Raw genomic sequence first — 15,896 nt, 5'->3', positions numbered from 1 at the left:
AGGTAAATGTATAGTGATGATCGAGCACTACCATGCACGGGTGCTAGGTACTCGTAACTAGTGATGATTGAGTACTACCATGCTCGGGTGCTCAGTACTTGTTCCTAGTGATGAGTGGGCACTACCATGCTCGGTACTCTTAATGAGCAGTCAGACGCTCGGACGGGCTCAACTCGTATATCGAATATAATGGAAGTCAATTGGTAAATCTCTGGGAAGAATGCTCAAGTTCTTCCTTTTTATCAAAGCCTAACCCCTCCGAGTGCACGTTTTTAAGTACCGAGCACCCCAGCATGGTAGTGCTTACTCATCACTAGTTTCGAGACCCGAGCATGGTAGCGCTTGCTCATCACTAGTTACAATCACCGTGCACATGAGCATGGTCATGGTAGTGCTCTCGTTCATCACTAGTTTCGAGTGCCTAGCACCCAAGCAGGGCTGTGCTCGCCAATCACTAATTTCGAGCACTGAACACGGTAGTGCTCCCTCATCACTAGTTTCGATTACTGAGCATGGTAATGCTCGTTCATCACTAGTTTCGATTAATGAGCATGGTAGCGCTCGCTCATCACTTGTTTCGACCACCTGAACACCAAGCATGCTAGTGCCCACTCATCACTAGTTAACAGTACCTAGCAACCAAGCATAGTAGTACTTGCTCATCACTAGTTTTGAGTACCGATCACAGAACATAATAATGCTTGCTCATCACTAGTAACGAGTACCAAACTAGGTAGTACTCGCTCATCACTGGTTACGAGTACCTAGTTCCGGAGCATGGTAGTGCTCACTCATCACTAGGTACAAATACCCAGCACCCGAGCATGGTAGTGCTCTCTCATCACTAGTTACGAGTATCGAGCACCCGAACACATTATTGCTCGCTCATCATTAGTTAGGAGACCCGGGCATGGTAGTGCCTCCCTCATCACTAGTTACGAGTACCATGCACCCGAGCATGGTGGTACTCGTAACTAGTGATGAGCGAGGCACTACCATGCTCGGGGAATCGGTAGTCCTAACTAGTGATGAGCAACCACTAGCATGATCAGGTGCTCGGTACTTGTAACTAGTGATGATCAGGCACTACCATTCTCGGGTGCTCGGTTCTCGTAACTAGTGATGAAGCGAGCACTACCATGTTCGGGTGCTCGGTACTTGTAACTAGTGATGCTCAGGCACTACCATGCTCGGGTGCATGGTAGTACCCACTCATCACTACTTACGAGAACCGAGCACCCGAGCATGGTAGTGCTCGCTTCATCACTACTTACGAGAACCGAGCACCCGAGCATGGTACTGCTCGCTCCTCACTAGTTACGAGTACCGAGCACCTGAGCATGGTAGTACTCGCTCATCACTAGTAAAGTATATGACCTTATTTCATAACTTTCCAATGCCTGAATAATAATTCTATATATAGAAAAAAAAATGTAGTTTCTTATTAAAGAAAAAAAAATGTAGCAATCAGAATAATTTTTAAAATTATCTTTTCATGGAACAGAAAAGTGAAAAACAGATAATTCCCCTTAAATATCTACCTAATTTCTGAAAATTGAAGCCGACCTTGAAGATATAAATTAGTAATTTCACATTAATGAATAAGATTCAATAAATTAAATTCCTTAATCATCTTTTATTTTCAGTTCTGCACTGAATACTTTAGTCTTAATATTTCATACCTTTCTGTTCTGAGTAAAATGATTTACAGTCAAGTCATTAACATAATAGTGTTTGTAACCTCACTTCATTAGTAATAGATAATAGCGCACCTTTGCAGCTTCAATGGCTCTTGGGCTACGTTCACAAGCAGCAGAAGTGGTGCAGATTTTTAATGCGGAAAGTACTTATACAGTAGCGGGAAAGTAGATGAAAGTTGAACATTTTTTTTTTCAATCTGTTGCATGCAGATCATTTTTGTGGTCTTATTTTCTCAAATCGGGAAAGTCAAAATTGGTGAAAAGACTCCATTTGTTGAGGCTTTTGCTCTGAATGGCTCTCTGCAGTAGAAACCTGAAGAAAAACTTTTGTACAAAAATTTTTACATTGAAAAAAAAAATACACATACTCCCATTACAAACTGATGATTGAGGAAAGATAATTTTCCCTGCAGCAGACACATATAGTGTCACGCCTGCCAGGAATAACAAGCTTTGCACATGCGTTCAGGCCAAAGGGGAGCCTGACGCACAACAAAAATATAACAAACAATACCACGTCTAAGGGGGAACACAGGGGACACTAACAGTGGGCTCTGAGGCTAGTGGAAGGGGTAGATGGGACACCTCCTAACCTCACCTCCAGCTACCCTACTCTCCTAGCCAGGCCCTATACAGTCTCCTCAACTGTCGCCAGGCAGGAATCTGAGAAACCCTATAGATGCCCTGGCTAGTGAGAGGCAGGTGAAGTTCACTAGACCCATCGGTGCACTAATACGACACAAGGTAAGGCAAGACAAACATTGGAAACAGCAATAAATGATAATGTCCGACTTCTGGAACACTCCTAGACAGGACCTTCCACCAAGGCTGCAAGAATACTATTGATTTGTATCTTCAGCAAGAATTGCTGGGAAAACATCACTACTTAAACCCATAGGGGCGTGGCTACAAAGCAGCTGACATGCTGTGCTGGGAGCCGCTGTCAACAAAGCGGACATTAACTCCTTAGGTCCCATAGAAAATGAAGCTACTTTTAAATAATAGAGCCTTAGATGGTAATGAGGGACTTAAACCCTGAACCTGTCACTAGTCTTCAAAGATAGAGAGGACCGTCAGATATAGTGGTGGTCACATGGTGGTCACTCAGCTGAATGGCTGTCCATATGGGGAGCTGAGAGAAAATTTCATATCTACATTACAAACAGGGTTTGATCCCTCCATTTTCACACAGATTTAATTGTCATCACAGGGGTCGGTTTGTGAATCTTGAGAAGCCTCACTGCCTATAGGTCACCTACAATGGTGACTTTGTACTTATTGTTTTAGATATCGTAAAATGGGTTGATGTCTTTAGCAGAACCCCCAAGGCCTTCTCCGAGTTCTCCATCCATCATACAGAATTCTACGCTTTATAAGAATATCCATGTCTTATACAACTCAACCGTTGACACAACTCCAGAATAGAACAGTAAAGTAGAACATAATAGCCCATATCCTGATTGCCTGGAACACTGGTTATGAAGTCAACCCTAATTGCAGATAATGTAAGGAATTACTACTAAATATGATGTCTTTTCTTACGTCATCTGACCACACAGTTTGACCTTTTAACATTTATTATTAAACTTGACTCATGTAGAAAATAATGTTTTGTCCAAGATTGATACCATTTAAAAAGGACATGACGCTATTCATGACAAGCTTAGGTTAGTAATGACTTGTATCCTTCCTGAAATATTAAAGGGAACCTGTCACCAGAGTTGTCCCCTATAAGCTGCGGCCACCACCAGTGAGCTCTTATATGTACAGTATTCCAAAATACTGTATATAAGAGCTCAGGCCGCTCTGTATAAGATAAGACAGCTTTTATTATACTCACCTGCAGGGCGGTCCGATCCGATGGATGTCACTGGTCTAGGTCCAATGCCCCCTTTCTCCTTGTGATCACCGTCCTCCTTCTTAACTCCGTGTGGTTGATACGTCATACTTCATACGCACGTTCTGGGCAGAGCAAAGTAGTGTAATGTGCAGGCGTGGAGAAAGGTGAAGAATGCCCGCACATGCGCACTGCGATACTTTGCTCTAGCCTCAGTAGGGTAGAGAGGAGTGTATTTGTCCAGGAGTGCAATGAAGGACATAGGATCCATCATCCACACCAAGCGGGGAAGGAGGACAACGATTGCAAGAAGATATGAGTCCCGGACCGAGACCAGTGATGCCCTTCGGAGCAGGTGACTCACAGCTGAGTATACTAGAAGCTGTTTTTTACGTTACAGTGCGGCCTGGGCTCTTATATACAGTATTCTAGAATGTTGTATATAATAGCTTACTGGTTGAAGCTACAGTTTAGAGGGGTCAAATCTGGTCACAGGTTCCCTTTAATTCTGGAGCCTCTTTTCTAAGATCGTTATTTCTCCTACAAATGTATGAAAGAATTGACAGCTTGGGGGTATGTCCATGGACACTGTTGTGCTTACCAATCACCAGGTCAGATGGTACGGGGGCACGCCTATTTAACAAAGGGAACACTCAATTGTATAGTTGCTTATTAATTAGGGATGATCGAATACATCAAATATTCAGCTTCGCGAATATCCGACAAATAGGTCGCCACTATGCGAATATTCGATGCGCAATGTAAGTCTATGGGAAGCCCGAATAGTTCTGAATAGTTGTTATTCGGGTTTCCCATAGACTTACATTGCGCATCGAATATTCGCGAATAGTGGCGGCGACCTATTCGGCAAATATTCGCGAAGCCAAATATTTGAGGTATTCGATCATCCCTATTATTAATATCTTTAATTATTAATAAGGAACAGAAAAATGCAGAGTTATAAGAAAAGATGCTGCAGATTTTCTCTTTAAATGGAAATACAATTATGTAGTAACATATCAGTACGGACTGATTACGTTTTCTTCATGAACAACTTTAAATTGCCTTTGATAATTATACAGTCTCTAAACACAAAATATATATATGTAAAAATGACTTCTTTTTTTCTACAGAAAGCAATGTTCACTTTTTTGGCTCCAAACGATCTGGGAGCCATCATGTTTGCCTTGCATTGTAGTCCATCCACTTGGCACGGATATGGTAGACTGTGTAGGGCAACCTCTAGAAAATATTCTAGCTTCTACCCTCTCTGCATGTGTTCTGATTCTTTACGACTGTATTTTAGTAAGATTGTTGGAATGATTTTTTTTTTGTGGATAACATGCATGATAATATGCCGACTTATTAGATATATCGATGCCCCAGAATGAAAGTTTAGGACTTTATGATTTTAATGGTCCTTCCAATCACAGTCAGGCTGTGTGCACACGTCTTCTGCTTGTAATCGGCCTGAAACTTGCTGCAAAACGTAGCGCACAGCAATGTAGAAATGACATTGCTGTGCACATGTTCCGTCTTTTACTACTTCGTTTGTCTTTATTCTTTCAACGTTCAGAAACTATAAAAAATATTAGCATGTTTATTCTTCATGCAGCTTTGTTTGGAAGCCCCTGCTCTTTATAGTCTGTGTAGGCTGGCTCTTAAGCTTAAAAGAACCGGAAACAATAATAATATAATATTAATTTATATAGCGCTGTTAATTCCACAGCGCTTTACATACAATGGCAATACTGTCCCCATTGGGGTTCCCTATGAGTATGTTTTTGGAGTGTGGGAGGAAACTGGAGAACCCGGAGGAAACCACGTAAACACGGGGAGAACATACAAACTCCTTGCAGATAGTGTCCTTGGTGGGATTTGAACCCAGGACCCCAGCGCTGAAAAACTGCAGTGCTAACCACTGAGCCACCATGCCGCCCTCTTAAAAGAGAAAACCTCTTTTAAGTTATTTTGATATTATGTAGAACATGTAGTATGACATCTCATCAATCTTGGTCATGTCCACAGAACAATTAAGTCATGATCCCAATCTGTATCCAGTGTATTTCTAACCATTGAAATGGGTGCAAGAGAAAGCTATATATGATTTTACATTTTAATATAATGTCTGGTGAAAACAAGTTATCACTTATTCAAAGGATGGATGATAATTTATTGATTGGCCCAACCACTAGCAGCTGCAGAACAGGACACTTTTATCTCCATTAGAATAGTCGTGTACGTATGCTCCAGCGCTGCTCCATTAATTTTCTTTTGGGCTGTCAATTGCAGCACTTTGCTTTTTTCAGTAGCTCCACAAAGAATTAATGAGGCGGTGTTTGGGCATCTGACCTGCCACTCCATTCTAACAGGGAAAAAAAGTACCCGATGAAAAATTCCAAGGCCTGTTTCACATGTCAGTGAAAAGCTCACACGTTTTTCACTCACGTGTTAAACACGCATATGTCCCTCAGTGTTCCGTGATTCACTGCTCACGTGGGTTGTCCATGTGCAATCCGTCAGACGTGAGCCGTCATCAGTGATTGCACATGGCGATAAATTCACCTGTCCCCGCTCCTGCTGTCCGTGGTGCTGAACTTTCCAGCTCTCCTGTGTTTCCGCCCCCACTGCAGCTACTTCCGGGTCGGCTGTGCCTGCATACATGAATATGCATGAGAATAAGCAGCCGGCTCAGAAGCAGCAGGCAGCAGAGGCCGGAGACAGCATTGCTGGAGAAGGGGAGTTAAAAATGCTTTTTATTTTCATTGTCTGTGTGTTTCTGGTACGTGTTTCACGGATCACACCATAGTGTGGTGCTTCGGACATCAGCGATGCCAGAAAAAACGGACATGTCTCCATGCGGCAATCATGGACACGTGTACGCCGCACGGAGACATGACAGTGAAAAATCACTGATGTGTGCGCAGACCCATAGATTATAGTGGGTCTGCGTGTGTCCGTGATTCTGGTACGTATAAAAATTGCAACATGCATAAAAGAATCACTGACGTGTGAAAGAGGCCTTAGGTGATAGTGTGAGATCTAGCAGTCAGACCATCGTGTATATAGTCATGGCCAAAAGTATTGGCACCAATTCTTGAAATTGTTACAGAAAGTTAGGTATTTCTCCCAGAAAATGATTGCAATTACACATGCTGTCTTATACACTTTTATTTCCTTTTTCCTTTATGTGTATTGGAACAACACAAAATAAAAAACACAGGAAAAAAAGACAATAATTTCACACAGAACCTCAAAAAAGACGTTACAAAATTGTTGGCATTTTTACAAAATTGTGGTTAAACAACTTTGTTTCAAGCTTGTGATGCTCGTTCAAACTCACCTACGGCAAGTAACAAGTATGGGCAATATGAAAATTACACCTAAAACCAGATACAAAGTGGAGAAGTTGACTCAATCTTTGCATTGTATGTATTTGTGTGCCACACTGAGCATGGAGCACTGAAAGAGGAGAAGAGAACTGTCTGAGGACTTGGAAACCAGAATTTTTGAAAAATGTCAACAATTTCAAGGTTAAAAGTCCATCTGCAGAGATCTTGATGTTCCTTTGTCCATGGTACACAACATAATCAAGAGGTTTACAACCCATGGCTCTGTAGCTAATCTCCCTGCATGTGGACGTCAGAGAAAAATTGATTAGAGGTTGCAACGCAGGATAGTCCGGATGGTGGATAAGCAGCCCCAATCAAGTTCCAAAGAAATTCAAGCTGTCCTGCAGGCTCAAGGTGCAAAGTGTCCGTGAACTATCCGTCGACATTTGAATTATTATTATTATTATTATTATTTATTTATAGAGCACCATTAATTCCATGGTGCTTTGAATGAAATGAAACACTATAGCAGGAGACCCAGGAGGACCCCACTGCTGACAGAGACATAAAAAGATACACTGCAGTTTGCCTAAATGTACTTGAATAAGCCAAAATCCATCTTGCTGACAGATGAGACCAAGATAGAGCTTTTTGTTAAAGCACATCATTCTAATGTTTTACCAAAAATGGAATGAGGTATACAAAGAAACAAAAAACACAGTACAGAGTGAAATATGGTGAAGATTTAAAGGTGTTTTGGGATTGTTTTGCTGCCTTGACTGTGTGCAGGGCATCATGAAATCTGAAGACTACCAAAAGATTTTGGGTCACAATGTACTACCCAGTGTCAGAAAGCTGGGTTTGCTTCCTAGGTCATGGGTCTAGCAGCAGGACCGTGACCCCAAATATACTTCTACAAGCCCCCAGAAATGGATGAAAACAAAGTGCTGGAGGGGTCTGAAGTAGCAGCAATGAGTCTGGATCTAAATCCCATTGAACACCTGTGAAGAGATCTTAATAGTGGTGTTGGGAGAAGACGCCTTCAAATATGAGAGACCTGGAGCAGTTTGCCATAGAAGATTCCAAAATGCCAGTTGAGAGGTGTAAGAAGCTTGTTGATGGTTATAGGAAGCGATTGCAGTTATTTATTCCAGTTGATGGCCAATCGTATGTTAAGTTGAGAGTGACAACAATTACGTCCGGTCCATTTTTGAAGTTTTGTGCAAAGTTTACAAACTTTTTGCTGTTTGAAATAAACCAATCAAACATGTTAAAAGGAATCTGTCAGCAGGTTTTGCTACCTCATCTGAGAGCAGGATGATGTAGGCAAAGAGATCCTGAATCCAATAATGTATCACTTAGATTACTGGCTGCAGACGTTCTGAAACAATCTGAATTTTTAGGTTTAGTCATGCAGCTCAACCTAGGGAGCTGCCCTCGCCCACACCAGCTCTCTATAGAGATTGTACATTGACTGTGAGGTGTCAATCATAGCAGGCGTGTCAGACGTCTCTGCACATGAGTTTCTAGCCCTGTAATGATAAGGGTCCTGCTGCTTAAACAAACATAGCAAATAAACAAAAGATGGGACTGTGACAAAACAGGCATCCCTGAACTTTCTGTGTTAACCCTTGCATCTTGCTGTCTTCAGCTTACATGGCAAAAACCCGCTGACAGATTCTCTTTAAGTTTAAATAGCTCAACACAATTAATATTAAGTGATTTCTCCAAATTCAACACAAAAAGTCATTTTAATAACTACTGCAGCCTCTGAATCATTCATCCCCTTCTTCCCAAGCTTCATTAGTACTTTGTAGAGCACCTCTGGCTGTTATGACCTGCAATAAATGTGATGCATAACTAGACAGCAGCTTTTAGCAGAGTTCCTTATGAATCTTAGCTCTCATGAACAGTGGCCTTCTGTTTTGAATTTTCATTTTTCCTTTTATGCTGCAATGTCTTCTTCAAATCCAATCAAAGATATTTTTTTAGGCTTGAGATTGCTCTTGTTTCATTAGTTTTGTCGCACAGAGTTGAAAGTTTGTAAATGTTATTGATTTGCTGCAGTGGGACTTGAGTATATTTGATTGAAACCTTATATGAAAGGTAGTACCCTGTATACACACAAACCTCAGACCCAGCCTGTATTACTGGGAGAGACAATCCTACAGGAGAAAATTCTAAAACTAGGATCAGGCTGCAAAGTATATCAGGGGGTATAAAAAAATTAATAAGCGGAAGGAAGATTACTCACTGAATATTAATCCAACTTTATTTATTAAAGCTAACCACTAACACATGGAAAAATCATTTTTCCATGTCCAAGTTGTCCCTAGCTTTCACACATGTGGGGAGCCAGGGGCCCTGAGAACGATTTGTGTTCTTGAGACAATGGTGGAGGGAACATTGGTGTACGAGAAATGTCACACACAGAAATTTAGTGTTGAACTGTATAATCTACAGAGAGAACTTCTATTACCTCAATCTGAAGGCCTCACATATGATGAGAGGTTGAAAAAGTTAGATATGTTTAGCTTAGAAAAAAGACGTCTCAGAGGAGATCTCATTTATATGTATAAATACATGTGTGGTCAATATAAAGGACTGGCACATGACTTATTTCTTCCAAAGACAATACTAAGGACCGGGGGGCACTCACTGCGAGTGGAAGAAAAGCGATTCCGACAGCTAAATAGGAAAGGGTTCTTTACAGTTAGAGCGGTCAGACTGTGGAATGCCGACCACAAGAGGTAGTAATGGCAGATACTATAACAGCTTTTTAAAAAGGGCTGAATGATTTCCTCACTACACAACATTGTCGGTTATAAGTAACTTAGGGACTAAATGTAGAACTGGTGGAGGAAGGCTGAACTAGATGGACCTAGGTCTTTTTTCAACCTAAGTAACTATGAATATTCCAGAAATGTATCCCCTTCCTGTGCTCTCTGCCATCACTGTGAAATTCTTTGTTTTTCCAAATTTCTAGAGAATATTTACTACAGATTATAATTCCTAGTTTCCCAGTTGTGTTGGTAATTTCAGTGGTATTTGGCTATTTATGAATGCAGCATGCACTGATATCGTAGCCATGCCTGATACAATAGAGTCGACAGAGTGCACGCCTTTTTTGCATTTTGCTTCTAGAAATGCTTTTTTCATACAAGGAATCTGTCAACAGGTTTTTGCTCTGTAATCTTAGAGCAGCATAAGGTACTGACTGATTCCAGTGATCTTTCACCTACCGGGCTGCTTGTTGTAATTTTGATACAATCTCTGTTTTCTCTGCTGGAGATCTAGCAGTCCTCTGAACACTGACCTCTGTATAACCCCACCCACATCACTGATTGTCAGCTTTCTGTATACAGTGGTCGAAAGCTACCAATCAGTGGTGTGGGAGTAGTTACACAGCAGGAGGACTACAAGGGATGAGACAACTAGTCCTCTAGTGATAATCTCCTGCTGATAAAACACTGATTTTACTGTAATTTCAGCAAGCAGCCCAATAAGTAACACCACTTGAATCAGGGTATCTGATTGGTACATTATGCTTCTTTCAGATTAAATGGCAAAAACCTGCTGACAGATTATTTTTAAGTTGTTTTATCTGCTGCCCCTTACTGATTGGCATAGAGCCTTAATTTGATTCCTATTCTAAAGTATTATAAAACACTTTCTCCATTATAGCATGACCATACATAGTTTTCTTTTTTACTTCCTACTTTTCACCCCAAAAAAAACAACTTTCAACTTTCTAATTTTCTTTTTTAGTTTCTGACTTTTTGCTATCTCGCTAGTTATTTTTGTGTTCTGTTTTATTTTGCTGCTATGTCCTTTACTGAATCTAGCATTGGTTTAATTAGAAATAAGGCCGCCTTCACATATATGGATCCATTTTGCATCTAGAAAAAGCTCAAGATTTTTTGTTTTTTTTCTGTGGCTAAAAATGTATTCTTCTTGTTCTCAAAAAATAAATCTAATGTAGGTTTCCCAAGTTTCCTAGTAACTTGTCAGTGCTGTCCATTTTTTTTTTTTTTTCCACGGACCCATTCACTTTAATGGACGAGTTTGCAAATCGAACAGATAGCATGTTTGTGTCTTTTTATACGAACCATCAATTTACAAACAAAAAATAAAAGAAAACACTTATATATGAATGACGTTTTAGGCTTTGATCTTTTCGTGTAATTCCGTGGAACTCTTACATTTTTTGTTTTGGCTTCCTCTTAGTTACTAATATGACTGCCACTACAGCCTCCAAAAGTTGCTATACTAGATTGCTTAAGGAATAAATTGAAGAAATATACGAGGAACACATTTTATACATTGAGATTGGTTTATGAATATTTTATATTTGTAAATTTTTAAAAAATTCTGTGGAATTGTTCTCTTGCTACATAGGGATTATTAGACATAAGGCTCTTGTTTGAGATTAAGGTCTTCCTTTATATGTGATTCTGTTAGTAAAGTATACTCTGTGCACTTTGTCAATTTATTATCACTTACTGTATTACAGGGAACATCCGGACCAGATCCAACAACTGTGTATGTGGATATGAGAGCATTACGACATGATAGGTATGTAACAGCTTTCCTAAAAATATCCTCCTTAGGACACGGCTATATACAGATTATTTTGTAATGTTTGATCTTGAATTTCAACACATCAGCCAATCTTCACCTCCATTGACAGAATATTATGACCTGTAAACAGTGGCTATACTCTACAATAAATACATACAAGGCTGCAATTATAATATAAAGTATTTTATTTAGCAGCATTTTCACAGATATTGAGGTTTTAAGCACCATACCTCCATAAACTGGCAATGTAGCACTGCTACCGTGTTCCCCGAAAAAAAGACATACCCTGAAAATAAGCCCTAGCATGATTCTACAGGATTTTTGGAGTGTGCTTGAAATATAATCCCTACTCCAAAAATAAGCCCTAGTTACAGTTAGGGCCGGTATTGGGGGGAATTAAACTGCACAATTTTTCAAGCCCCCACCAGTTGTATTCTGAGTTTAAGATTGTTTAAGGACCTTTGATGACTCCACAGTCATGTGACATGATGTAATCAAAGGTCTCTTAATTGCAGGAGTCTAAAAGAACTGAATAGGAGACAGGCTGGTGTGCAGGACTAGCAATAGGGGGAAGGGAGACAAATTCGACAATTTCACAGGGTCCCAGCATTTGACATCACGTCATGTGACTAGGTTGTCATCAAAAGGTCTCTTAATTGCAGGAATCTAAAGGTGAAGAGGAGGCATGCTGGTGTGTGTGTACAGTGTGTGGATGGATAGATAGACAATAGATAGACAAGGGATAGATAGACAAGGGATCTATAGATAAGATAGAGGAGAGATATAAATAGAGGAGAGATAGTGATAGAGAAGAGAGAGAATAGATAGAATGAGGATAGATAGATAGATATAGACGATAGATATAGAGGATAAATAGATTTAGAGAATAAGATGGATAGATTTAGAGGATGGATAGATAGATGAATAGATATAGTGGATAGATAAATATAGTTGATGGATAGATATAGAGGCTAGATAGATATAGAGGATAGATAGATGGATAGCTATAGAGGATAGATAGAGATACAGAGGATAGATAGAGATGCAGAGGATAGATAGAGATGCAGAGGATAGATAGAGATACAGAGGATAGATAGAGATACAGAGGATAGATAGAGATACTGGGGATAGATAGAAAGATACAGAGGATAGATAGAGAGATACAGAGGATAGATAGAGTTACAGAGGATAGATAGAGATACAGAGGATAGATAGAGAGATACAGAGGATAGATAGAGATACAGAGGATAGATAGAGATACAGAGGATAGATAGAGATACAGAGGATAGATAGAGATACAGAGGATAGATAGAGATACAGAGGATAGATAGAGATACAGAGGATAGATAGAGATACAGAGGATAGATAGAGATACAGAGGATAGATAGAGAGATACAGAGGATAGATAGAGAGATACAGAGGATAGATAGAGAGATACAGAGGATAGATAGAGAGATACAGAGGATAGATAGAGATACAGAGGATAGATAGAGAGATACTGGGGATAGATAGAGAGATACAGAGGATAGATAGAGAGATACAGAGGATAGATAGAGAGATACAGAGGATAGATAGAGAGATACAGAGGATAGATAGAGATACAGAGGATATATAGAGATACAGAGGATAGATAGAGATACTGGGGATAGATAGAGAGATACTGGGGATAGATAGAGAGATACAGAGGATAGATAGAGAGATACAGAGGATAGATAGAGAGATACAGAGGATAGATAGAGAGATACAGAGGATAGATAGAGAGATACAGAGGATAGATAGAGAGATACAGAGGATAGATAGAGATACAGAGGATAGATAGAGATACAGAGGATAGATAGAGAGATACAGAGAATTGATAGAAAGCTGGATGGATGGGTAGAGATAGATGATAGATAGAGAGATACAGAGGATAGATAGAGATACAGAGGATAGATAGAGAGTTACAGATGATAGAGCGATACAGAGGATAGAGCGATACAGAGGATAGATAGAAAGCTGGATAGAGATAGATGATAGATAGACATGTTACTCACAGGGTTTGGAAAGTTATGTTGATGGTCAGAATGTAATATGATTATATATGAATAAATGTTGATTTATTTTTTTTTTGTTCAATAATAAATATGTATTGTTGTTCATGGAAAAAAATAAGACCTCCCCTGAAAATAAGCCCTAGCCTATCTTTTGGAGCAAAAAATAATATTCAAGTAATTTACAGACTATATAATATGTCCATATATTGCCTAAATAATATGCAATATCTAACTAATACTTTCTGAAATGCTGCAATATATTTCTCACAAACCACAATAATTCAATAACAAATAATTCTAACGTACCCCACTAAGTATAACGGGGGGTTATAGGTGTTGAGGGTTTTAAAAATTCTGGTTAATAGTTGCAAACATATTAAAATACTAATAAAATAATCATCACATACATATTTATTCCCCAATCTCTCCAGTGCCAAAAGTTTGTTTGTTTGCCCGTTACATCCATCATTCACCTGACCACTGCAGCCAATCACATACAAACATCACCACTATTGCCAGTGATCGACTGCAGCGGTCAAATGAATGATTGTAGTAATGTTTCTATTTCCATACTCTGCATAGAAAACTATGCGATTAAAGGCTGCTTTACACGCAGCGACATCGCTAGCGATGTTGCCTGTGAAAGCACCCGCCCCTGTCGTTTGTGCGTCATGGGCAAATTGCTGCCCGTGGCGCACAATATCGCTAGGACGCATCACACATACTTACCTTCCTAATGATGTCGCTGTGGGCGGCGAACAACCCCTTTTTTAAGGGGGAGGTTCAGGCGCCGTCACAGCGACGTCACACAGCAACCCGCCAATAGAAGCGGAGGGGCGGAGACCAGTCGCATTAACGACACGCCCACCTCGTTGCCGGCAGGATGCAGGTACGTTGTTGTTCGTTGTTCCCGGGGTGTCACACGTAGCGATGTGTGCTGCCTCAGGAACGACGAACAACCTGCGTCCAGCACCAGCAATGATATTTGGGAAATGAATGACGTATCAACGATTAGGTGAGTATTTTTGATCGTTAGCTGTCGCTCGTGGATGTCACACGCAACGACGTCGCTAGCGAGGCCGGATGTGCATCACGAATTCCGTAACCCCAACGATACCTCGTTAGTGATGTCGTTGCGTGTAAGGGGCCTTAACTCTTTCAGTTCATTTTTAACAAAATTAAGTACAATACCCCCTTTATCCTGATTACTGCCATTTTATTGGTAGGAAAACCCAAGCACTGCCGCCATGTGCATCACCCAGTTTCTAGCTTGGAGCCGTAATGTTATTCTGTAGCTAATATATACACTGTACAGTACAGAATACATTTTCTCTTGTATACTTTCTTACTCGGGGCTCATTTATACTCATTGCTTTACTACAGTAATTGTATCCTGCGCATAATTAAAGGAAGTACTTTATAGGCTTGTTGTAATTCTGGGATCCAAATTGTTGAATGTCACTATTTAGAGCAGATCTACCCTACGTGTATTACCATCCGTAATTGCTTCAGAGACCCATTTCACACTGACTGCTCTGAATACCGTGCGGTGCGCTGCCCTTGTGTCTCATTATTTCCTTGTTCTGTTGCAAATGTTTCTTTGCTCCTTGCTTTACTTGTGCACTAATCATTACCTGCTTTCTGCAGAAATACTTTATATTCCAGGAACATTTGTGACCTGGGACCCTGCTCTAGTTTGCAGCTAGTGAAGTATATCTTGTATAAATACCTTCTTATCTCCAAAATGCAACAGGATACATTAAGCCAGAACCGATCCCCCGTTGGACACGTCTGCAGGTGTCTCAAGCCCCTGTTTGATTGGATCCGTCTTCATTGGCCCAATACACTTGGAATTGAGCATGTGATGATTGGTTAAAACAGGAAACATGGGACCACCATTTCAGTAATCAGTTGGAGTTTGGGTCATGCGCACTATGAAGCCGGGTGTACGCGTCCTGGCTTCAAACTGAAGTAGTGCGCATGGCCAAACTCCGGGGTCATGCGCACTGATGGCGATGGAGATGGCGGCGGAGAGGTGAGTGAGATCATCCTGTGACACTGCATACTACCACATCGGCATACTAAAATGCTACTGAGGGGTGACTAACGCCCAGGGGACTAGTGCCCTCGCTCATTAGCATACTGTAGAAGAACTTTAGAAATCCTTTTTCTGAAGATCTCTTTATCTATGCTAGTGTATACAGGGACAGTTAGGCAGGGATTAGCAATATACACCTAGAACTGCTCGTGGTTCAGGGTGGATATTGGACCTGACAGGTTCCCTTTAAGTAGGGGGGCCGACCAGTTCCCTACACTGCTGGGCAGTTGAGAGTCCTGCTGTGAAGGATAAAATTAGAGAAGGGACATGTGTCTAAATCAGTCCTTTTTTATCAGGATTGGTGAGCGATTCCAG

General features: G+C 40.6%; 1 protein-coding gene across 8 annotated transcripts in view; it reads left to right on the top strand.

Annotated features, from left to right (window-relative positions):
* DIP2C (disco interacting protein 2 homolog C) overlaps nt 1–15,896 on the top strand; it is a 655,955-nt gene that overhangs the window by 614,435 nt on the left and 25,624 nt on the right. For all 8 annotated transcript variants that reach the window (XM_075315465.1, XM_075315466.1, XM_075315463.1 and 5 more), the window contains one exon: nt 11,383–11,444. In XM_075315465.1, coding sequence (XP_075171580.1) covers nt 11,383–11,444 — 62 coding nt within the window. The remainder of the gene's footprint in view (nt 1–11,382; nt 11,445–15,896) is intronic.

This window comes from Anomaloglossus baeobatrachus, chromosome 6, assembly GCF_048569485.1.
Source record: "Anomaloglossus baeobatrachus isolate aAnoBae1 chromosome 6, aAnoBae1.hap1, whole genome shotgun sequence".
NCBI lineage: Eukaryota > Metazoa > Chordata > Amphibia > Anura > Aromobatidae > Anomaloglossus > Anomaloglossus baeobatrachus.
Note: the sequence above shows the minus strand (reverse complement) of the source record. Positions and strands in the feature narration are given on the sequence as shown.